General features: G+C 37.8%; 3 protein-coding genes across 4 annotated transcripts in view; 1 reads left to right on the top strand and 2 right to left on the bottom strand.

The window, feature by feature from the left end:
* On the top strand, window positions 1-3809 carry LOC125824339 (leucine-rich repeat receptor-like protein kinase TDR). The gene is made up of 3 exons (XM_049503702.1): window positions 1-577; window positions 1023-3060; window positions 3292-3809. Exons 1-3 carry the CDS (start codon window positions 29-31, stop codon window positions 3579-3581), a joined length of 2877 nt encoding a protein of 958 aa, XP_049359659.1. The 5' UTR covers window positions 1-28; the 3' UTR covers window positions 3582-3809.
* An 895-nt stretch (window positions 3810-4704) lies between these two features.
* LOC125824423 (DNA replication licensing factor MCM5) lies at window positions 4705-10699 on the bottom strand. Its single transcript, XM_049503797.1, has 18 exons — window positions 10342-10699; window positions 9043-9186; window positions 8766-8945; window positions 8591-8689; window positions 8344-8480; window positions 8123-8228; window positions 7724-7858; window positions 7576-7653; window positions 7282-7386; window positions 7065-7156; window positions 6850-6982; window positions 6659-6754; window positions 6314-6405; window positions 6132-6222; window positions 5886-5995; window positions 5541-5670; window positions 5340-5441; window positions 4705-5115 (listed from the first exon to the last, which is right to left on the bottom strand). Exons 1-18 carry the CDS (start codon window positions 10639-10641, stop codon window positions 5032-5034), a joined length of 2214 nt encoding a protein of 737 aa, XP_049359754.1. The 5' UTR covers window positions 10642-10699; the 3' UTR covers window positions 4705-5031.
* Window positions 10700-11716: 1017 nt separating this feature from the next.
* LOC125824287 (dicer-like protein 4) overlaps window positions 11717-24177 on the bottom strand; it is a 38595-nt gene continuing 26134 nt past the window's right edge. For both annotated transcript variants that reach the window (XM_049503632.1, XM_049503631.1), the window contains exons 20-25: window positions 23615-24073; window positions 23219-23491; window positions 21712-22038; window positions 14194-14506; window positions 14007-14121; window positions 11717-11871 (exon numbers count right to left, since the gene is read on the bottom strand). In XM_049503632.1, coding sequence (XP_049359589.1) covers window positions 11718-11871; window positions 14007-14121; window positions 14194-14506; window positions 21712-22038; window positions 23219-23491; window positions 23615-24073 — 1641 coding nt within the window. In that variant the 3' untranslated portion in view covers window position 11717. The remainder of the gene's footprint in view (window positions 11872-14006; window positions 14122-14193; window positions 14507-21711; window positions 22039-23218; window positions 23492-23614; window positions 24074-24177) is intronic.

Below are 24177 nucleotides of genomic sequence, written 5' to 3'. Positions count from 1 at the left end.
TTACTCTTCACTACTACTACTACTACTGATGCAAGTCCCAATGGGGATAAAACTTTTTCAGCCTTTGTACATCACTACTACTTTCTTGATTTTTCTATCTTTGATTCTTGTTTTCCCTGTTTTAGCTGTTGATCCTTTTACACAAGGACTCTTGAGCTTAAAAACTGAAATTCTTGATAATTCCAACAGTTTGAAAGATTGGATTTTGCCTTCTGGTTCAACTGATAAAATTCATGCATGTTCTTGGTCTGGTGTGAAATGCAATGAAAATTCTTCTTTGATTATTGGATTGGATCTTTCTGTGAAAAATCTTGGTGGGGTTTTGTCAGAGAATCAATTTAGTGTTTTTTCAGACCTTGTTGAGCTGAATTTGAGTCATAACTCATTTTCTGAGAAACTCCCTGTTGGGATTTTCAAGTTGAAAAATTTGAGAAGCTTGGATATTAGCAGGAACAATTTTTCTGGTCATTTCCCAAGTGGGATTTCAAATCTTGATTCTCTTGTCATTCTTGATGCCTTTAGTAACAGCTTTTCTGGTCCTTTGCCTAAAGATGCTTCAGAAATTGAGTCACTCAAGGTACTGTTAGGGTTTGCTTTGTTTTTTTGAGAATTATGGACAACTTTTCTTCCACATCTGATCACATAACAACACACTAGCATTCACAAGTGTAGTCGTTAAAAGAATCTTGTTTATAGAGGAGAGATAGTTCTCTCCATAGTTTCTATACTTTCTTTTAGAGTTTTTAATGGTCAAAAACAAGTTTGAACTATGTTTTTTCACGAGTTTCACACTCTAACTATCAATTTTAATACATAGATGGTAATAGTTCAGGTAAAAAAAAGTGAACAACTAATAGTTGGATTGTGAAATTTCCAAAAATAGATAGTTTAGGCGTATCTTTCTTTTATACTATTAGTTTTATGCCTGTTTTAATATAGTTCTGTTTGTCTATTCAATTATCGTCGTTCAAGATTTGCTTTGTTGGATTCTGCATGACGCTTTGTTATTTCAATCCCAACAGGTACTGAATTTTGCAGGGAGTTATTTCAGTGGTCCAATTCCTTCCGAGTATGGCTCATTCAAGAATCTTGATTTCATTCACTTAGCTGGAAATTCTTTGAGTGGTAAAATACCACCAGAATTAGGGATGCTGAAAACAGTAATTCATATGGAGATTGGTTATAATTTGTATGAAGGAACCATACCTTGGGAACTTGGGAATATGAGTAAGCTTCAGTATCTTGATATTGCTAGTGCAAATTTATCTGGTTCAATACCAAAAGAGCTGACTAATTTGACCAATCTTGAGTCACTTTTTTTGTTTAGAAATCAGCTTAGTGGTAAAATCCCATGGGAGTTTGGAAAAATCATATCTTTATCAAGTTTGGATCTTTCTGATAATTATCTTTCAGGCCCAATCCCCGAGAGTTTCTCGGAGTTGAAAAATCTAAACTTGCTTAGTGTTATGTACAATGACTTAAGTGGAACTGTTCCTGAAGGAATTGCAAAGCTTCCACAGCTTGATACACTTCTTTTATGGGACAATTGGTTTAAAGGTTCACTCCCAGAAGACTTGGGCAAATATTCAAAGCTGAAATATGTTGATGTTTCAACAAACTATTTAGTTGGTAGCATTCCACCAAGTATATGTTCAGGTGGGATGTTACAAAGGTTGATCCTTTTTTCGAATAATTTCACTGGTGGACTCTCTCCATCACTTTCCAATTGTTCCTCTCTTGTTCGGATCCGTATCGAAGACAATTTATTCTCAGGTGATATCTCTTTGAACTTTGGCAAGTTTCCTGATTTGTCATATGTTGATATGTCTAGAAATAGATTCACTGGAGGGATTCCTACTGATATTGCCTTAGCTTCCAACCTTGAATACTTCAATGTGTCTAATAATCCAAATCTTGGGGGCGTAATCTCGGAGAAGACATTGTCTTTGTATGCACTACAGAATTTCTCAGCTACAAATTGTAGCATTTCAGGAGATTTTCCTCCTTTTGGACCTTGCAAATCCTTACTGGTTCTTGAATTGAGTATGAACAATGTTTCCGGGATTCTCCCTCAAAGCATAAGCAACTGCCAAAATCTTGTGAGCTTAGACTTGGCCAACAACAATTTAAGTGGTCAGATACCTGTTGGACTTGCTAGCCTTCCTGATATTAGTGTTGTAGACCTGTCACACAATAGTTTTAGCGGTTCTATTCCGGCCAAGTTCGGAAGTTCTTCCAGCTTACAACTTCTTAATGTGTCATTCAACGATCTCTCAGGTTTGATTCCTTTTGATAAGAGTTTTAAGGTGATGGATAGTAGTGCCTTCTGGGGTAATCCTAAGCTTTGTGGGACACAGTTGAGGCCTTGTCGTGGACCGAATGGACTGGAGTTAGGAAGCAGAAAGACACAGAAGCTGGCATGGGTTCTCATAACCTGTGGAATCATAGTGTTGGCTATTACAGCTGCATTTTTCGGAGTATTTTACTTCAGAAGAAGAGGTCAAGGGCAGTGGAAAATGGTTTCTTTTAGTGGATTTCCTCGGTTTACAGCAAATGATGTTTTGAGGAGCTTCAATTCTATTGAAGAAGCCACAGATATGGTGCCACCCTTGGCAGGTTCTGATTGCAAAGCTGTTCTGCCAACAGGAATTACTGTCTTGGTGAAGAAGATCGAATGGAGACCGGAGAGAATGAATGCTATGATGGACTTGATATCAAGGATGGGCAATGCAAGGCACAAGAATTTGACCAGATTGTTGGGATTTTGCTACGACAAGTGTATGGCTTACCTGTTGTGCGACTACTTGCCTAATGGAAATCTGGCTGAAAGGATCAGGACGAAGAGAGATTGGGCGACCAAGCATAAAATCATTGTGGCAGTTGCTAAGGGACTGTGTTACCTGCATCATGATTGCTACCCCGCGATACCTCATGGGGATTTGAAGACAAATAACATTGTGTTTGATGAAAACATGGAACCTCATTTGACTGAATTCGGTGTTAAATTCTTGATTCAATTAAATAATGGTCCGTCGGTAGCAAGAGTTGGAAATGAAGCAGGTATGCACCTATACTTTGATATAGTCTGCATTAATATTTGTTAATTAGTTAGCAATCTTAATAGAAGATTAGTTATTAGACAGGATTCGGTTGCTCCAAGGAGACGCGACTTGACCGTTGCTCCAAGGCTCCCCTTCAATTCTAATTGAAGTGTTTAATGATCTTAATTTGAATGACATAGCCAGAATTCCCTATTACTGGTTGTGAATCTTGTTTAATTGTGTCAAACAGGTGAAATCGAACGAGCTATACAGGAAGAACTTTACAGGGACATATACAACTTTGGTGAGCTCATTCTGGAAATCTTAACCAACGGGAAGCTGTCAAATGCAGTGACGAGCATTCAGAACACCTCCAAGGAGGTTCTTTTGAGAGAGGTTTTGGATGAGAATGATGTTGCTCCATCGAGCTCGGTCCAAGAGGAAATAAAACTGGTTCTTGAAGTTGCTTCACTTTGTACCAGAGTTAGACCCTCAGATAGGCCATCAATGGAAGTTGCACTAAGCTTGTTACTGGTTTGAAGAAACAAAGCTAATGATGTTCTTGAACTAGGATACCAATATTTAGACATGATTAGAAATTCTGAAGCACAAAATATGTTGTAAAAGTCTTTTATTTCAGTTGTTTTTTGTTACTTCATCTGGTCAAGAAGTTGATGCCTTTTCTTTTATCAGGAATAGAATGTTTTGATGTAAAGTAGAGGAATGTAAGTAAGTTCTATCCTCAGCAATATAAGGTCTGTTATTCTATCTGTTTTTTTTAGATGTTTTCAAACTATTGTTCAACTTTATTCTCGAGAATGAAATGCTATTATAAAGTTAACTATTCCCATATTCATGTGGTACTTTATGCTACTGAGTCACCAAAAGTAATTCAAAACAAACATGGACTGTGATGGGATGATTGGAATTTTTTCATCCTTATCAGAGGTCTTGAATTTAAGCCTTTGAGAATGGAAAAAATCTTGTTGCCATCGTCGTCCCCAAAGGGTTTTACAATGTGCGAATTTGGATTTAGTCGGGCTTCAATACGGATATTGAATATCGGGTAGGAAAACAAAAAAAATGACTATCCTTCAAAATTGTTGTCCTATCATGTCTCAACTTTGATTTAAAACTAATTTTTAATTTATATTAATGGTCAAACACAAGTTTAATTTTTAAATACTTTTTATAGTTAGATAAGACTCTAAAACCTTACGTTTCAATAGCTTATAGCTTTCTAGTATTCACTTAAACAAAATTATCATACATTTTAATGTATAAGCATGATGAAAATAATGCTTATACACAACATGTTTATCCCAATGGAAGATATTCTAGCTTCTTTGTGTACTTTGTTCACCATAAAATTACAATTTTCTTCAAGCTCTATCTCCTCATTAAAAGTTTTTGCCTCATTGTTTTCACCCCTGCATTACTCTCTTTAAGTTGGGATTAAAATTCTAAAATCAAATTAAACAATACAAGAATATACCCTCGTTTAGCACATGGAATGTGTACACATAGAGGGGCTCGATTTATTTTGACCCCCCATCCCCACCCCTCCAAACAAAAAAAACTTGCATAAATTTCACTTTTCATTTTTAAGAGTGTCAGCTACCTGGTGCAAATCCTACGATCATTTGCTGCCTAGGTTTAGAGTTTAGTTTAAATCAAAATTACATTAAAAAACCAATTCTACATATCCTGCTGAAATTGCAGAAAAAGTTTACAACGCATCAGCATTCTGGTGCAGTCACAAATAAAATACATTAGATTGCTCAAAATAACTCCAACCATTCGACCAAGAGTGGATGTGCATTCCTACACCTTTTACACTTGCAGTTCACTAATCAGTACAGACTAATGTATAGAGGTGTTGAGAAGCAGTATCTAAATCCACAATTTAAATATTTCTGCCTGATTTCCTAAGGGCATCAAATTATGTGATCAGTTGGCTGGGGGATACTGTACTTGTGACATCAAATCTTTAGGCTTTCCGAACAATGACTCTCCGTTCTCGTTTGTACTCCACTTCATCCCTTTGATGCATAATTATCAGTGCTCTTCTTACCTGACAATATTTAGCGCTGGCATCAGCACAAGGTCTTAAGAGTATTATCATTGAACAAATCTAGACTTCTACTGGTTCACTACCAAAAGAGCTATCAGATGGGCACCACCAAAAATCAAATTAATGGAGCAAAGGGAATATATTATGAGAAAGGCATATATATATATATATATATATATATATATATATATATATATATGAAACATTGAAAGGACAACTCTTACAATTGATTCATTCATGCCCATCCTGGTCAGTTCATCAACTAACCGTCTCTCTGATATATGGCTACCAATACCCATTCTTCTCTTAATTTGGGTTTCAGCTTGCTATTCATCCACAAAAAAATTAACACTGTTAGATTCTGTGGTTGGAAGGATGTATAGCTGGAAAAATTAATGTGAGTATTGGTTGCACAAGAGACAAACCTTTATCTCATTTGCCATCTCAGGAGTAAGGTTTATGTGTTGATTGATTCCAGATCGTGCTGCATCCATTGTGGAAGTGTTGAAGAGCCTAATTGCTTCTGAAACGTGATCTTCATTTGCAACTTGGGAGCTAAAATCATGATAAGAAAGAGGTAGATTATTGATTAAAAAACTGCTTGTATAGGAGCTGAAAGAAAGGATAAAGATAACAGTGAGAAGGAACACATGGAAAAGGGACTTCTCCTAAACAACTTAAATGGCATAGTTAATGGCAGGATGATAGACCTCGAAGCATTTGATTCTATGCAAGTGACAAAGACGCAACTTATAATTGTGGCTACTTACAGTCTCATTCTTGCGAGAGCTTCACTCAACCTCACTATGGCCTCTAGTTGCCGCACAGTAATTGGTATTGCTGCTGCCTCCCCAGTTTCATTTGACTGTCGCCTCATATCCTGTAGCAGATAACAGAAGAAACAAATATCACTGAGAGATGTACAGCATTTTCATAATCAAGAAAGGTTTGTACTGAAATGTTCTTGGATGTCTAATTCTGGACAATCTCCATAGTGAGCCTGCTGATGTAATTACCTGCCTAATTTTGACATAACTTTCTTGTAACATTGAGGCAGCAGAATCTGATAGTCGCGGATGGCAATTGGTCTTACAATATTGTATATATCTGCAACAGGAACACATTTGCTTCAACATCTAGACCTTATAAGTTACAATAATAATGAAGTGCATAACTTCAAGCCATATTAAAGACCAACCTTTTCAGCCAATTATACTCCTTAGAAGTTCTAGTGTCATCCCTAGATGCTTCAGCAGATGCATGGACCCTGACAATATGGTTAGCAATACGCTGTAGAGAAAGAAACACTCAGTAAGTGAACACATTCTTGGAAGTTCTTACACTAAAATAAGCAACAGCGAAGTCTGCTTCAAATTACATCAATGAAAATATTTTGAAAATTAAATACCCATTTATTTGTGATTTCTTGCCCAGTACACTATGTGCACTATCTAGACGCCTAATTTCTTGAACAAAGTGAAGTCCACACCACAAAAATGCTCACTTCACCCACAGAATTGAGAGCGCTAGGATTTTGTCTTACCTTGTCCTGATCGTACTTCCTGATGTCTTTCACAATGAAAATCAAATCGAATCTTGAAAGAATTGTTGTCTGCAAGTCAATGTTATCTTGTGCAGTCTGCAATGAAAATAGCACTTCAGCTCCTGCTTTATGCCAACACAATATGCAGAAAATTGCAAAAGCATAAAACAATTGCAAGGAATTATAGAAACCTTGAGATCATCATAGCGTCCAGATGGAGGATTAGCTGCAGCAAGCACCGAGGTTCTTGAATTAAGGACTGTTGTAATTCCAGCCTTCGCAATGGAAATCGTTTGCTGCTCCATTGCTTCGTGAATAGCCACTCTAGTAACCAGTAAGAAGCTCTTGAGAAATTCTCATGAGAAAAAATAGTAGAAAAAAGAAAGGAGCTCTAACTATAATCTACCTATCTTCTGGCCTCATTTTATCAAACTCATCAATGCAGACAACTCCTCCATCTGCCAAGACCATGGCTCCACCTTCTAGGTAAAACTCACGCTGATTGTTAAAAAAGAAACTCATCAATTTATGATAAACTATAAAGAAACTCATCATTTGAAAATATTGAAAATGGAACATTTATCTGAAATGGCTTCTAGACTAAGGTAAATATAGAAACTTACAGAGCTATTATCCCTAATGACAGAAGCTGTGAGACCAGCAGCTGAAGATCCCTTACCGGATGTGTATACGGCTACTGGGGCCGTCTTTTCCACAAATTTTAGAAACTACATGGTAAAATAAAATAATTCAGACTCTCATTTGCATTGGAAATAGAAACAAGGATGAATAACAATAGAAAACCTTGCAAACCAAATGCCAAATTAAATTGCTCATGCTTCAGCAAAAAAAAGGCTCTCATGAAAATGGAATTCCATATCAACAATGCCACCTTTTAATCAATGAGTTTAACTGACCTGTGATTTAGCAGTTGAGGGATCCCCCAAGAGCAATACGTTGATATCACCTCTTAATCTTACACCATCAGGCAAGAACTGCACAAACATAGTTAGCAATTAACCAATAAATAAACAAAGAGCATCGCATTGAAGGAAAATGGCATACCTTCCTTGACCCTCCAAATAAAAGGCATGTGACAGCTTTCTTGACATCAACATGCCCAAATATTGAGGGAGCAACCATTGAGCATATCTTGTCATAAGCATTACTATCGGATGCAAATTTCAGGAATTCTTCTTTCTGCAAAAAGGAAGGCCATAAGAACTGATGCACAAGGGAATAATATCCAATCAGATTAAAACAAACACCAAAATTGAAAAAATAATGCTGTCCAAAGACTCCAAACAGCATTTGGGCCCGTGTTATTGAAAAGAGGCAAAAAAATAAATTATGTCCAAATTTCTCTTGACCACTTTTTCAAGTTTGGAGTAAAATTTGAAACAATGCTGCTAACATTAGCTTAAAGCTCTCAATCACCACATGTATTGATAATTTAGAAATTACCTCATCTACTGTGAAGTTGGCTGGCCCTCGAGAATTGGCCTCATTTGTTTCTTCCAATCCAACAACTCTAACATAAGGCTGCCTAACAGCAACAGCTCCTTTGTGACTGCATCCCAGTTCAGAACATAGTAACCCAGAAGTTTTAAAAAAAAAGAAATAATAACAATGAAGTGACAAACACTACAAAATTGAATTCCTTTTATCACTTGGTGGACTCTTACGATGTTGATGAATTCGACGCTTGAAAAATACTGTAGATCCCCATTATCGTAAGCCTTGTACCAGGCACTATAGTTTGAACAAGATGACGATCTATTGATAGAAGCATATTTCTTGGCAGCTCTCCAGTAGGAACATCCTATAATTACCTCAACAAAAAACACAAATAAAATGAGAATATGACATAAAGAAAGAAGGCCATTACTGATTGCAGTAGAGCTTCTCTTCTGCAACTAAATGCTTCCTCACCTCAGGGTTTTCCTGCAACTTGAGTGTCTGCTGGTCAACATACTTGCTTTTATCTGGAACCACTACCCATGGATCAATAGGACATGGGTCCTCCCCCACCTGCAAAAATTCCCACCATTAGAATATCACCTAATTAGACTTCAAATTAAGAGTTCCCAGTTTTCATTCTATAAACCTGAGGAACATGATCACAAGAACGTGGTACAATAGCTCCTCCAAGCCCTGGACGACATGGGACGATCTTCACATTTTTGCAGTTCTTACATAGCAAGGTCACATAAGTTGCCTTCGCTTTAGTCTTTGATGCAGCAATAACAATCCCAGATACCTTGACCAGCTTTGATATACATTGTGCCTAAACAAAACAAGGTTTAGAAATATGGGAATTAGTTCATCAATTAGAGAAAGTCTAAGATAATCAAGAAAAAGGCAAAGTTCAAACAGAAACTAACCCCAAGGGAACGCATTGACATTGAATCCTGCTCTGACCTCAAGAGTATTTGTACTTCACCAATCTCCGGCTCCTCCATTTCTCCACTTTCACTAGCTACCCTTGATTTCAAACTAGCAAGAACCTCAGCTGCTGCAGTTTCAAACTATAAACCCAGGATACAAAAAAAAAACAAGCATCATTCAGTAGTTGGTTCTTAAAAAATCCACATTAATGATATATCAACATATCATGTAATTGAAGACAATGATACACTGATCTTAACCATACTTTTCACTTACAAAAAGTTTTTTAGTTCAGCCACATACACACTGCATTACTATACATGAATAACAAAGGCCAATTTGTATCTAGAACAATTCATTAACAGGTCCCAAAGTTTCACGAGCCATTCACCTATAACAAATGAATAGTATTGTTTGCATGATTGACAGCACTGCAGGCACCTATAGGAGGACATAGCTAGACATTTATTACACCTTTCAATTATTGTACTTGTCATTCTTCACTTCACAGTTTAGAAACGAATAATGTAATATATCTGCATCTAGAGGGGGAAACTATTATGTCAAAGGGAAACCTTTCTCATGCCTCTATTCAAACAGTAATGTAGCCTTTCAGCAGTGAATATGGACAAACCCACTTGCAACTAAACTAATTATACCTAACAACAATGCCCCAAACCCAAATGCAACTATTTAATAACTCAAAATGCAAACATATGCAAATCCCACAAATGCATACATTTACATTTTTGAAAAGCCAAATTAGTGAAAACTGCACCCATTTGTTAAGCATGGAGGTCTGACCATCATTATTTGTCACAACGAACATAATCCTATCCAAAATAAACTGCAAGTGCAAAAAGCTACTAGTATACACACAATTACAGTATAACAAACCATTAAAAAATCATAAATCAGTAACCATTTTTCATTATCAACATAAATCATAATCCAACATAAGCATTCATTTTCAACAAATCAAAATATCATTATAATACAACAGCAAATTAAATCCATTAAACTCTAAAGTTCATCATCCACAAATTCACAGCCATAAATCAACAGTCCTAATCATTCATTTCAACAAATCCACATCTAATTACAACAAAACAGCAAATTCGATCCATTAAACTCCCAAATTCATCAACCACATATTCAAAGTCATAAATCATAATCATTCATTTTCAACAAAAAAAAATAAAAACAAAATCCATCAAATTATCAAGTTCATCAACAACAAATCCACATCCACATCCTGTTAAACAACACAAAACAGAAATATAACTAGTGCATACCAAAGGAAGGTAATCAGCAGGGTTCTGTCGAAGGAGTTCAGGTAGGGTTTGGTCCCGTTCATAGGAAAGGAGATCAGAAAGGTTAATAATGAGGTAATTTTGGTTCTCGAGAAGAGCTTCTCTGTAAGGAAACACATTCGGCTGAGATTTATCAGGGAAGTTCCTGATGAACTCCTTGAACTTCCGGAGTACGACGTGGCGGCTCGTCCCTCCATTTTCGGCGTCTCCGGTGGCTCCGCCGCCGTGAGGAAACTGAGCTTGGTCGCTGTAGTATACTGCTCCTTCGTCCCAGCCAGACATCTCTCCTTTCTCTCTCTAGAAATCTCTCGTTTTCTCTGACTCAAATTCCACTCTCTCTATGTTTTTCTCTTTATGGGCTTTGGCTCTCTTTCTGGAAGAAGGGTTTAACAAAAGGGGAGGGTGATTTTGGCGGGAATCAGTTGGCGGGAAAAAATATGCACGTGAGTAGCACGTGTATGGATGCTGGCGGGGAAGTTAAGTTCTTACTTATTTTTAATTTAAAATAATTATTTTTTAAATTCAAATATAAAACTTCGTAATTTATTAGAGGCAATGTAATTTTTTATTTTTTTTTGACAATATCATACGTCTTACTAAATGCCTAACATATTATTGTAATAGATAACTTGTATTTTCTATATAAAATTTTGAAAGAAAAAAAGATGTGACTATTCCATATTAAATTTAAAACAAGTGAATCGCAAATGTTGTAATCTCGAACACCCCTTAGAGGCTTAATCCCATGGCAATGCCTCTTTCCCCAAATTCCTATGTATGTTAATTTGCCATAATAAACGTTACTACTATTCAAAATGTCTCGTTAAATTGTGTTTCTAATAAAAAATCTGGAAGATGTAACATAGCAAACTTGCAACATTTTTCCAAATGAAATTCATGTCCAAACGCCAAATATCACTTTTCAATGCCAAGCACTATTTTTTTCAAATATCACTCAATTCAGCAAATGGAAGAATGGGGAGAAAACCAACAAAGAAATGGCAAAGATGGAAAGAAGAAAAGGAAGGATCTATGAGAATATACCAAAAATATGGAACTTCAATTAAGAGAAAGTTGACCTCACAACAATAGCAGGCCACATTATCATTTCAAGACCTTATGTACCTTCCCAACTATATGTAAAATTACATCATTTAGCACCTATTCTATTTGCAATCACACCAGGGGGGAGCTACAAAGAACCCTTTAATCGCTCTACGACCTCTTCCAGTAATATACAACATTCTATGTCCTATACACAGAATTGACATACAGCTACATTATCGTCGCAATAAACAGCCTAAATGCATTTTTTGTAAATTACACTCAAATTGATGTTTTGGGGCCCAGTAAGCGCCTCAGTTGTCGAGCAGATATCCTTCCTGCTTCAAGAACCAAAGAGCCCCTTCTGCTGCATGCTCAGCTGCATCTTTCTTTTTCGCCTGAGCTTCTCCATAAGCCTCTACAACTCTTGATGTTTCTTCGATCTCTACCACCACCCGGAAAGTAAACCTGAAGATTATTTGTAAAAGTGAAGAAGGGAACATACATAAACAGTTTGGAGAACATAAATATGAGTGGTTGGGGGCACAACATACACTACTACTTTCTTCACTCTCTCTCTGTTTCTCTCTATGACTCCATAGGCTCTAAAATGTCAAGGATTTTAGGGTGCACACAGCACAAATATAATCAATAATAAAGGATGGTGTTGGTGGTGTAAACATTTCTTGGTTAGATAAGAAGAAAGCCTTATAGACAATATAGGGGTCCTCCTCATGGACAACTTTAAACCATATGACCAGCAAGAATTTTTCTTTATTCATAGGTACCAAGAACTAAGGGGTCGTTTGGTTGGGAACAAGTTATGGTTGATTAATTACTTCGGGATAAGTTATCCCAGCATGTGTATGGGATAACTTATCCGATCACTATGGTATAAATGGTGGCATAAATAATCCAATGACTACCTAATACTTGCAACCAAACGCATGATAAATAATCCTATATTTTATCTCGGGATTATTATACCTTATACCTTACATCAGACGACTCCTAAAAGTAAGAACTGCAACTGCAAGTAAAATATCGAACAACCAAATGGTGCAAGAAATTAACCACACAAGTTCTGTCAAAGAAGTCAGTAAAGAAGAGGCAAAATGATTGCACATCACTGCCATCTCAAGCTGAAATTTTTTCTTTGTGGTGCATAGCTTTCTACTTCTCTAAGAGGAATTTAAATGCCTAGTGTGATGACCCGCCACGTCATCATGCCACATAAGCATCACATAGGTGCCACATGGCACAAAGTTGCCCATGTGGAGGGCTTAGATAGGAAGAAGGCTAGTTCATAGTGGAAGGTTCTAGAAATACATGGAGAATTTCCATGGAAGAGCTTAGAATTCCATGGAAGGTCCTTGGAATCTTCTAGTTGTGTAGAGAGTTCTAGAATAGGGACTTGTACATAATTAATATTTGCAAATTAGCCCCTAGTGAGTAGTATAAATAGAGGGGCATTCATTTGTAATGCAATCAAAGCAAGAATCAAGCAATCTTCCAAGCAATATAAAAGTCTTAATAAGAAATTCTCTGGTGTCTTTCTTCATTCTCTTAGCGATCTAATTTGAGAAGGCTTACTTGAGCTTACAAGATGGTGAAAGATTCTTGAGTAAGTTTTCAAGTGCCGCACGGAGTGCTTAGTAGAAGTCCAAGTCCGTTACACTAGGCTTCATGTGTTATATCAATGTAGTTTCTAGTTGTAAAGATGTGGCGCTTGTGCCTAACTCATCCCCAAAAGTTAGGTCATGAGGAGGATTTGCTAAGTCCATATAAGTAAACCACTAATCCATTCTACAACCAATGTGGAACTCTAACATCCTCTCCGCGCCCAGACCCAACTAAAGCGTGGATCGGAAGAACAGGGATGGACCTAGCTTTGATAGTTATGACACTTGGGCTTAACTTAACCCCAAAAGCTAGCTCATAAGGGAGGATTGTGAAGTCCATATAAGCATATCATCCGTCTATTCCCCAACCTATGAGGAACTAAAACAGCCCCCCTTCACGCCGAGCCCCAACTGAAGCGTGAACTTGAGAGCCCTAACATGGATGGACCACATGAATTTCATTCAAAGAAGAAAGCATATAAATACATATAGACTGTGTGCTAACCAAGGAAAGAAATAAAATAACCTATAGATCTGCTAACAATTTATGGGAAAATGTATATGTCACATAAAGCTGTATACGTTCATTCTGTAATACCAGTAAAACTGTCTGTTCAAATTTTGGGCCACTTCGCGAAAAGCGATATTTTGCAACTAAGTATTTGGTTAATTCAGTTTGTTTACTACTCCCTCTATTTCAATTTGTTTGTCTTACTTTCCTTTGTAGTCTATTAAAAAAAGAATGCATCTTTCCTAATTAGGCAACTCTTCAATTTCAACATCCCACCTGGCATGTTTAAGACACCACAAAATTAAAGACATTTTAGAACATTATACATATATTTAGTTTAAGACCCCAAGATTGAAACGGAGAGGGGGGGGGGGGGGGGTTTCTATTTAGTTTACTTTTCATGATTGCCGGAATCTACTCAAAATTCAGGAATGAAAATAGGAACCACTCTTCACTAGTTCGGTACATACTCTTTCAAGTGACTTGGTCCTGTTTCCTTGCAACATTCAAATAAAGGAGGTTTCCAGCAGTTGGCAGCACAAATTTCATGCAAACGTGATTTTGCCGATTCAGTTTTTGAACCACCTGAAGTGTTTTGGAGTAAGAAATGATAACATGGATAACAAAGCAGATATAGATATCCTTGTTTATTGATACCTGTAGCTTTTGAATCTTCCTTAGAGCCATTACTCATGATGGTCTGGTCAGAATTGCATTGTACAGATGCCTCTGGGGACAACAACTTTCTCGTAGACTTAAACTTGAAATTGCAACTTCTTGCAAGTTTCTCATTAACAGGGAATACTTTTAAGTCACAATCACTTTCAGACGTTTCATGCTTATCCAAGTCATCACAACTAGTAGTAAGAACACAGGGTGTTTCATCATATCCTATCAGTTTAGCTTCCATCTTAATAGCTGTTTTCAGCACTTGTTCCAGTGATTTAGACTTGGGCCTATAGCCTTGAGCCTGCACATTGGAAGACATTATGAAACTGCAAATAGCTATAAGAGAAGTCAGATATTGGAGGTGATAAAAACTAAAACGGCAATTACTGAAAAATCAATGATAAAACAGATGGGCACAAGGAGAGCAAAGAAACATTGATTCTGCCCTCTATAATAACAGATGATCAGCACGCAACTGCTGGGAGAAGTAAAGAAAATAAAGCAGCTTGGGTTGTAAGGTTAAAACTCCAGCAGGGAGAGCAAGCAAAATCGTCCACCAGCCAGAAAGTACAAACCAACAATCACAAGCATCACAAGATTAAAATTTCATGTAACTAACAGGTGTTGACTGGCCATTTTAGGGGGATTCAAGTTCTGGTTTTAAAATCATACAGGCCAATTCGCAACTGCAACAAATCAATTGCTTTCTCGGAATTTCATTCAAATGTTGAAATCAATAATTTTAAGTAGCATTTCACAAGATACTTCAGACAGCAATTAAAAAATGCTCTCAGGCACACTTACCCAAAACTCTCTCTCTCCTACTTTCTAGGAGAGAGAGTACCCTCTTTTCGGCAGGCCACCTGAGAACTACAAACCTCATCCTTCCCCTCAGCTATCTCCTTCTGCGATAGCTTTCTCCCTTCCTTCACCTCAGTTCCCTTCCACAAACATAGGGGGGGGGGGGGATAGGGTTTATTTCCACACCTGTTTCAAGTCATTCGATATTACCAGATGGACATCTGGGACTGGCAAGGAAGTCTGGTTTGATTGGTTGGAGCGTAGAAGAAACAAGATGTGAAGAATAACTCTCAGCATAAAAGTGATGGAGTGGATTTGTTTTGTCCTGAAAGAAGCCTCAAACGACAACCAAGAATCTTGTGAGGAGATGGAGAATGAAGGACCAAATGGCAGAGTATTTTAGTACAAGGAAGTTTAATGCTCACGGAAGATTTATGAGTCTTTTGTCTCTAAAAGGAGCAGACAGAGCAGTAGTTATACTGCCAGAAGCTTCCAATGCTGGTTGGAAAGACATTGCACTCATCAATTACTCACCACCAAGAACATTAAAAGCTCCTCACAGAATGGTTGACATTAACCACTCGGATGCCAAGGTTGTTGAGGACAGTAAGTGGCAGTCATATACCACTGAAGTTCCAGAAAGCAAAAGGCAGGAGGTTTCCACTACTGCTACAATTGAGTATGGCAGAGGTTTGCTTGGAAGATGTATCACAGGAAACTTCGGCAATCTTGGCTCTGAGATGCCTACCCTCTCCGAGGTTAGGAAATGGGCACCATCAACTTGGAAGAAAGTTTTTGGGGTTAATATCTACGAGATGATAGACAGTACTTTCCTTTTCAGATATTCCCCAATAGGAATATGGCTGAGCAGACACTTCAAGGTGGATGGACCTGGAAGAAAAGTAGGGTTCAGTTGGAATGGTGGAACCCTAGAGCTGGGTGCACACCGGCGGCACAGAAGAGCAAAGCCACTTGGATCAGAGTGATTGGGCTACCTCTTCACTTATGGTCGCACAAAATTTTCCGACAAATTGGAGACTTTTGTGGTGGCTGGAAATCGACGGAGAAAGAGACTGGTTTGAAGAATCACCTTAAATCGGCTCGAATAGAAGTAAAGGGGGATGGTCAGAACGTTCCAAGGGAAGTAACTATCACGAAAGAGGGGCTAAATTTCTTTATCCCGATTCGGTTGGAAAGAAAACCTAGTTTCAGAAGAGCTCCGGTGGTGTTTCCGGCGCCTGGAGACGAAAAAATCAATGGCACAAACAAAAATTTTGTCCAGCGGTCCTTAGAGCCCTATGAGGTAATAGACTCTGTTGGACAGTCAACAGCTATTGACTAGAGGGGTCAGGGTCACTTGGGAGTGGGAGTAGGAGTTGATATTTCAAATTTTAAACCCCATGTGGAGTCACATGAGGAGCATGGAAATTATTTGGGAGATACACTGCACCCATTGGGCCATCTCGACAGCAATAATTGTATTGGGCCTGATCCAGCCCAATTTATTGACTATGCCTAGGAGAGTTACTGAGGCCTTGTACAGCTGGGAGGAGGCAGGTGCCCTTGCAAAAGACAGAACTAGATGGAGAATTATCCCTGCTTCAATATGGTGGGCAATCTGGAAAGAAAGGAATTCCAGATGTTTTGAAGGCATAGAAAATAGTGTGCAGGATGTTAAACTAAACTGCATTTTGTTGTTATGTTTTTGGTGTAATCAATAATACTCAAATGACACTGCCTCTATAGTTGATGTTTTAGACTCAATATAGAAATAGAGTAGGAGTGTCTAGAGTGCATTTGTATATAAGGTTTGAGTACAACCCATGTACTTTTGTGATATAATACAACGTTACCATTTTAAACAAAACAATATTGTGGATGAGCCCATTAATGAAAGAAGGGACATGCTACTAGTAGAACTCACGTCAAGCAGGCCCCTTTCGAATCAGTTAGATAATCTATCAGAGGACTTTGCAGATGGCGTCGATAGATGGCAAAGCTCCAGTTAGAGAAATCGACAGCAACATGCAAGTGGTATCTAGGGAAGAAGAAGGGAGTTTCAATGCTGAGGGGAAAGGAGACACGAAAGGGGTGAGTCCAATCCACGAACAACAACAATTATCAAATATTGACCCGTCAACCAATGGGGATCTGTGGGAAGTAGAAGATGTGTCACCACTACAAGCAGAACAGGCTGAAGCAGTTCTGGAAAAGGAGGTGGAAGCAACTGCCTGGATCAAACAATATTTGCTAAAACTAAGTAAGATGTTTGGAATTGATTTTAATGCCCATGAGAAGGAAACTCTTGAACTACTTATGCAAATAGATGGGAGTAGGCAAGCAAGAAGAATGGAACTAATCACAAATATCAAGAAAATCATAAGCAAAGGCTCGCTAGAACTGAAAAATCTGATCACCTTCGATGTAAAATTCAAAAGTAGTGGAGGCAGATCAAAGGGGAAGGGGAAGGGGAAAACTCAGAATGACCAATGAAGCTAAAATAGTTTCATGGAACGTGAGAGGACTGCATGATCAGGGGAAGAAAAGAATCGTCAAGAGCCAACTTTTAGACTGGAAAGCAGACATAGTATATTTGCAAGAAACAAAATTAGAAGGGAACTGTCAGGATCACATTAAACAGATCGGGGAGAGGAAGACGGACAAGGTTTGTTTGTCTAGAAGTCAGTGGTACCAGAGGAGGAATAATCACGATGTTGGATTGTAGGGTCTGGAAGGGAGAAGTGTTACAGATAGGAGCCTATTCCCTAACCTGCAAATTTGAGGCAGTTCTGCAGGAATTTTCTTTCCATATCTCTAGTATACGCACCTAATGGAAAGATAGAAAGGAGGTTAGCATGGGATGAATTGGGGACAGTGAGAGGGTTGATAGAAGGTCCTTGGGTAATCTGTGGAGACTTTAATGTCAGCAGATTTCACTCCAAAAAAGGAACTGCAACAGAAGGACTTCAGCAATGGTGGAGTTCTCTGACTTCATAGAGGATATAGAATAAGTCGACACACACTGGGAAGATGGCTCATTCACATGGTTTAAGGGAGATAATCAAGAGGCTGCTTCAAGGATAGACAAATTTCTTCTCTATTCTGAATGGGATTGAAGTTAGTTTCAGTACATAAAACAAGTGCCTTTGCAAATGCTGGTTTCTGATCATGTGCCTATTGCACTTCAATGTGGTAGCTGGGAGGTCCCAAAATCCTATTTCAAATTCCAGATTTGGAGGTTGACAAAATAAGGTTTTGAGGACAAAGTTAGTGATTGGTGGAATTCTTTTGAGTTCTCGGGAGACTTGATTACATCTTAGCCTCCAAACTTAAAGCCCTCAAAGAAAAGCTCAAGGAATGGAGTAGGAGTGATCAAGGGAGTCTGAAACTTCAAAAGTCAAGATTGCTTAACCAAATAGCAGATCTGGGCTCAATTCTGGACTCCAGGATCATGAAAGAAGAGGCAGCTGCTAAAAAAGCTGAGTTATATTTGGAACTGGAAGAAGTCCTAAAAAATGAGGAGAGTGTATGGAGACAGAAATCAAGGGTACTATGGGAGGGCGATAAAAACACCAAGTTCTATCATCAATCAGCAAATGCCTATAAGAGATACAACCATATTGACAAACTAGAGGTGCAAGGGGAGACTATTGTGGAACTAGCAAGAGTAAAAGAAGAGATAGTCGAATTCTATAATAAGCTTTATAGAGGAGGTAGAATGGAGGCCTACTGGAAACATCAGCAACTGTCCTAGAATTACAGAAGCTGAAAAAGAAGTTTTGCAGGAAGAATTTGAAGAACAAGAAGTTTATAACTATCTTAAGATGTGTGCAACAGACAAAGCCCCAAGCCCAGACGGTTATACTATGGGATTCTACATCAAATGTTGGGAGGTTCTGAAGTATGATATCATGTAAGCTTTCCACATGTTTGACAAAAGTTTCAATGCTACTTATATGGCCCTGATACCCAAGAAGAAAGGGGCAAAAGAGTTGAAAGATTTCAGACCAATTAGTCTAGTAGGGAGTTTCTACAAATTGGTCTCCAAAGTCTTGACAGAAAGGTTGAAAATAATGGTGGACACATTGGTAGATTCACAACAGATGGCCTTTATAGGAGGCAGACAAATTATGGATGCTGTATTGATAGCCAATGAGGCAGTTGATTCTAAAATTTCTCAAAAGAAACCTGGCATTCTATGTAAACTTGACATTGAGAAAGCCTTTGATCATGTCAATTGGGAATATATCTTGCAAGTCCTTAGGCAAATGGGTTTTGGTGCTAAATGGGTCAACTGGGTGAAGTTTTGTATCTCAACAGTGAAGTTCTCCATTCTTGTCAATGGTGGCCCTGAAGGCTTTTTCAATGCTCAGAGAGGGATCAGACAAGGGGACCCCATGTCCCTGTTTTTGTTCATTTTAGCTATGGAAGGTCTTAACAGCATGGTAAAGGTGGCCAATACTAATGGATGGATCAGAGATTTTGAAGTGGCCGGAAACAATAACCAAAGAATGGAACATATAATGTTGAATGATTGGGAGATAGACTTGTGGAACTGTTTAACCAGTTGGAGAGTTTTCCAACTTTTCAAGGGTTGCAAGAAAGTGTAGATTGCCTATGGTGGAGTGGACATGTAAGTGGAGCATATAAGGTCAACTCAGGGTATAGGATTTTGAACCAGGTAGAACCACATATTACTAACTGGCCTAGGAAGCATATTTGGAAGACTAAGACACCTTACAAAGTATCTTGCTTCACCTGGCTTCTAGCTAAAGAAGCAGTATTGACACATGAAAATATGATCAAAAGGAATATTGCTCTTTGCTCTAGATGTTTCCTTTGCAAAAAGGAAGTTGAAACAGTAAACCGTTTGTTCCTACACTGCAGAATTACAGATCAACTATGGAAGATTTTCATCAATCTCAGAGGCATAGCCTGGACAATGCCAAGCAAAATTGCTGACACTCTTTTTAGTTGGGAGGAAGCAGGAGTGGGTGCAGGAAACAGAGAGAGATGGAGGAACATCCCGTCATGTATTTGGTGGACTATTTGGAAGGAAAGAAATGATAGATGTTTGAGGATAGGAGGAGTTTAATACAGGATACTAAGCTATAATGCATTTTGCTTTTCTGTTTTTGGTGCACTAAACTGTGTTCTAGTGACACTAAATCAATCCTAGATGTCCTAGGCACCATTTAGGATTGGTTTCATATCTGGTATATTCTGTATCTATTCCATTTGTAAATTGGTTTTCCCGGTACTACCTAAGTACTGGTTTTAATACAAAGTTACCTTACTCAAAATAAATTAATTTTAAGTAGTTAAGTTCAGCAATTTTTAGCAATTAGATATATGAAGAAAAAAGATCCAGATTTCCAATTCGTCAATGAATAAAAGAATGCTGAAAATAAGGAACAAAGCTGACAGCTGAACTCTGCATCATCATACTCCCTCTGTTTCAGTTTGTTTTTCCTACTTTCCTTTTTAGTGTGTTTCAAAAAGAATGTCTCTTTCTTTATTTGGTAACTCTTTATCAACTTTACACATGACATGTTTAAGAACACAAGATTAAAGGACACTTTGACACATTTGACGTATCTTTAATTCAAGACCACAAGATTTAAAGGTCGTTTTTACTTTCTTAAACTCCGTGCCAAGTGAAAACAGGACAAACAAGTTGAAACGGAGGCAGTAAGAAAGATTCTGAAAGCTGTTTCACATAACAATGTAATAATCTCCTATGAAACAAAGAATTTTCCAGATGAGAATGAAGAATATGAATAAGGTTAGGTACATTATCAACCAACAAAATAAGAAACAAAGAATTAAAAACAATTTAATATGGAGTGCATGCTGTGAGATATATAACTAAGGAGAAAATATTTATGGGGTTGCATGACTATCTATATTCCATGCTTCGATCTATTTATATAAAGATTTACAAGGATGGCATGACTAAATATATCTCATGCTTCGATCACTTGGTGGGACATTGTATAAAACTACTGGATTGTTTACCATCAACACTCCCCTAAAGTCATGATGTGCATGCTGAGCTTGCTCATGGTATGTTCTACATTAGTACCTATATTCAGTATAATACAGCGACAACGCCCCTCCCTTTAGGACCTCACCATTCTAGCTAGTCACTAAACCAATACCAAAATACCTAAAAATCAGAATCTCACTAAGAATCGACACACAGCAACAAGGATTCCCTAAACAATTCAAGTGATTCAGCTCATCAACGACTTGAAACATAATGATTTACTCAATACCTTTATCACAGAAATCTGCAACCTGTTTTTCAGAAGTAAACCTTCAGGCTTCAATTTCACATGACACTAACAACTCATCCTAAAGCTTATTTTCCTTATTTTATATGAGCATGAAGAATCAACCAGAAAGACAACCAAACTCATCAATTGTCAGCACCAGACTGTCATTTTCCTGTAAAGCAATATTTCAAGTATATACTTCATGCTACTGGAAACAAGCTGCAGTTTATTCAGCATTTCAGTTTTCTTAAAAGTATAAACAAGCTGCGCAGGTGAAACCCCTGCATTTAATTTGCTCACATAACATACAGAAAGAGCTTCAACAAGAAGAAAAAAACAGAGACAGTCAACTGTAAGTACCTTGTTTTAGGATACTAGCAGAAGAAATCAAGATGCACACAAAAACATAGAAGAGTGAGATGCATACCTTCAAGCTTGAGCATACTTTCTGTGCAGCCATTCTTTGAGCAGATTTTTTATTAATATTGAGAGCAGAAGCAGCTGCAGAAACATTCTCCCCATTTACCCTGGCCTCAACTAGAAATTTGCTATCTTTTTTTGACGGCAGGAACTTTAAATTCCAGCCAAAAGACTGACAAAGTTCATAGAGTTCCCTTGTCGGATTAAGCTGCAACCTGGTAAAGCTCATGACGGGCTTTAAGAAGGAGAGTATAATTTGCCAAGCACGGTTCAAGTCAAACCCTGTGTCAAGTAGGATTGCACCCATACAAGACTCCACCAAGTCACCGAGGGCCTGAACTAACCAGTAACCAAGGGAGCAAAATGAAGGTTCATCTTTTTGATCAAGTAAAATTTTATTAGCAAAGAGCAAAAAAATACCCGTATACAAGAAGTATACCAAAAAAGTAGAAAATCTCACAAAAAATATGGTTTTCTACGAACGAAACCAATCTTCTATACCCACAGGAACCTCGAGGGTGCACCAAAATCAATAAGGGAAGAGAGGCTATTCCTTAAATGTACAAAATCCTTCTCTAGTTGGTCACAATGAGGGTTCATCTTCTAAAGGTGATTGAACAATTTTCCTAACTGTTCAGGAAAGAAGCAACCAACAAAATAACACTTGTGTCTGATAAATTTTCCCCGTAAACAAGACTCTCTAACCCCTTAGGGATACAATATGATGCTACCAAGTGAGAAGAAAGGAGCCTCAACTTATAGAAATCCAAAAATTTTCCTCCAAGGAAAGGATTAGCCAAAGAAGAGAGGTTTATAAATTCTTTTTAGGAGAAGAAAAAAATCAAATATGATAAATGTGTTACCCTTCCTTCAAAGAAAAGGAAAACCCAACTATGGTAAGAAAACCAGGAGAAACACCTAAAATTTCTCCCCCTTGGACAGATTTTTCTAACAAAAATATTGATCTGGCTTCTTCACATTAATCTACAACAGGTTGAATGTCCATCTCCTCCACAAAAACCATTGTTAGAGAATCATAAAGTTATATGTTTGCTTGTATATAATCTAGCTGATTTCTAGGGATTTAACATCTAGTTACCTTAGTTAGCCGTTTCTTTATCTGTATTTAAATCATAGTATTCTTTGGATAATAGACAAGTAATTCTCCTAAACTACCTTGTTCAGCAGCATGGTATCAGAGCATCGTAGCTCTTGGGTTTGTTTTCTGGAGTGTCGAATCTATGGTCTATAGAGCCTTCCACCGTGACTATCAAACAAATGTTTGAGTACCTACTTCTTTGCAGTATGACTTGCTATCCAGCTTATTAAGATCCAAATTCTTATACCTGAATTCTTTTGAAGGAACACTTACAATGTAATTTCTTATATTTATTTGATGGAAGGGAAAATTTTCTATACTACATCTAAGTGCCAACACAAACTATTATCAACTCTGTATAAGAAACTCAATCAACCATCAAATATAAGACTTAAGCAATAAGTATGTCGAATACCTTCGGACAAGATGGCTCTTCACCCAGCTTTTTCATAGAATCTGGTCTGCCAATGAAATTGACATATCTAGTAATTGACTCACGGAGGTCGCTAGAATCACAAAGTATATGACTGTGGAAGCCTTGACGTACTGCAACAACTGCAAAGGTATTGTTGTTTACAGAAATTGATCTCAGATCAGTCAACTGGCCAGGCTTCAGTTTTGGGTACACAGAGTACAGATAAGATGTGATCAAATAATCAAGGACAGCATCTCCAAGAAACTCCAATCTCTGTTAAATAAAATCAAATGTTCAAAGAGAGAAGTTGCTGTAAGGGTAGTCCTAGCTCGCCTTACGCAACACCGATAAAGGTTTCAGAAAAAAGTAGGTTATTTAAGAAGAGCAATTTCATACCTGATAGCAACCCCCTCCATGCCTGTTATAAGATGGATGTATGAATGCCTGAATGAGCAAACCCTTATGGATGAAAGAATAACCTAATAAATGTTCAATGCCAAGAACATCTATTTCATCAGCAAGTGGCATAAAGACTTTGCTTGCAGAGCAGATACTTTTTAGTTGTGGTTCTTTGAAATCTGTATGGATACCAATCCATTTTAGAAATGCAATTGCTGCTTTGAAGCCACTGTCCACTACAAAAGCACCAACAAGGGCTTCAACTATATCAGCAATTGTTTTCTTACGCAACCAGTGATGACATTTGCTACACCTAACTTCAGTCTTTGCACCATCTGTCCCGCTACCACATAGACCATGTATTTTTTTTTCTGTTTGCTTGTTACAGGTTACAGGACACGGACGGCCTACTACATAGAAGTGGTTGGGTTCAAATGATTGATCACGTATATATGCCTGAGACACAGAAAAATGTAGAGATTCAAGCCAATTGAGTTAAGTATAAGCATCTTAAATCACGTAAATAAAACATATGTATACAAATAAAGTCGCATTAAAGT

This window comes from Solanum verrucosum, unplaced genomic scaffold, assembly GCF_900185275.1.
Source record: "Solanum verrucosum unplaced genomic scaffold, falcon-dt-bn FXZP01000022.1, whole genome shotgun sequence".
Classification (NCBI taxonomy): domain Eukaryota; kingdom Viridiplantae; phylum Streptophyta; class Magnoliopsida; order Solanales; family Solanaceae; genus Solanum; species Solanum verrucosum.
The sequence above is the reverse complement of the archived record's forward strand: the minus strand, read 5'-3'. Positions and strand labels throughout refer to the sequence as shown.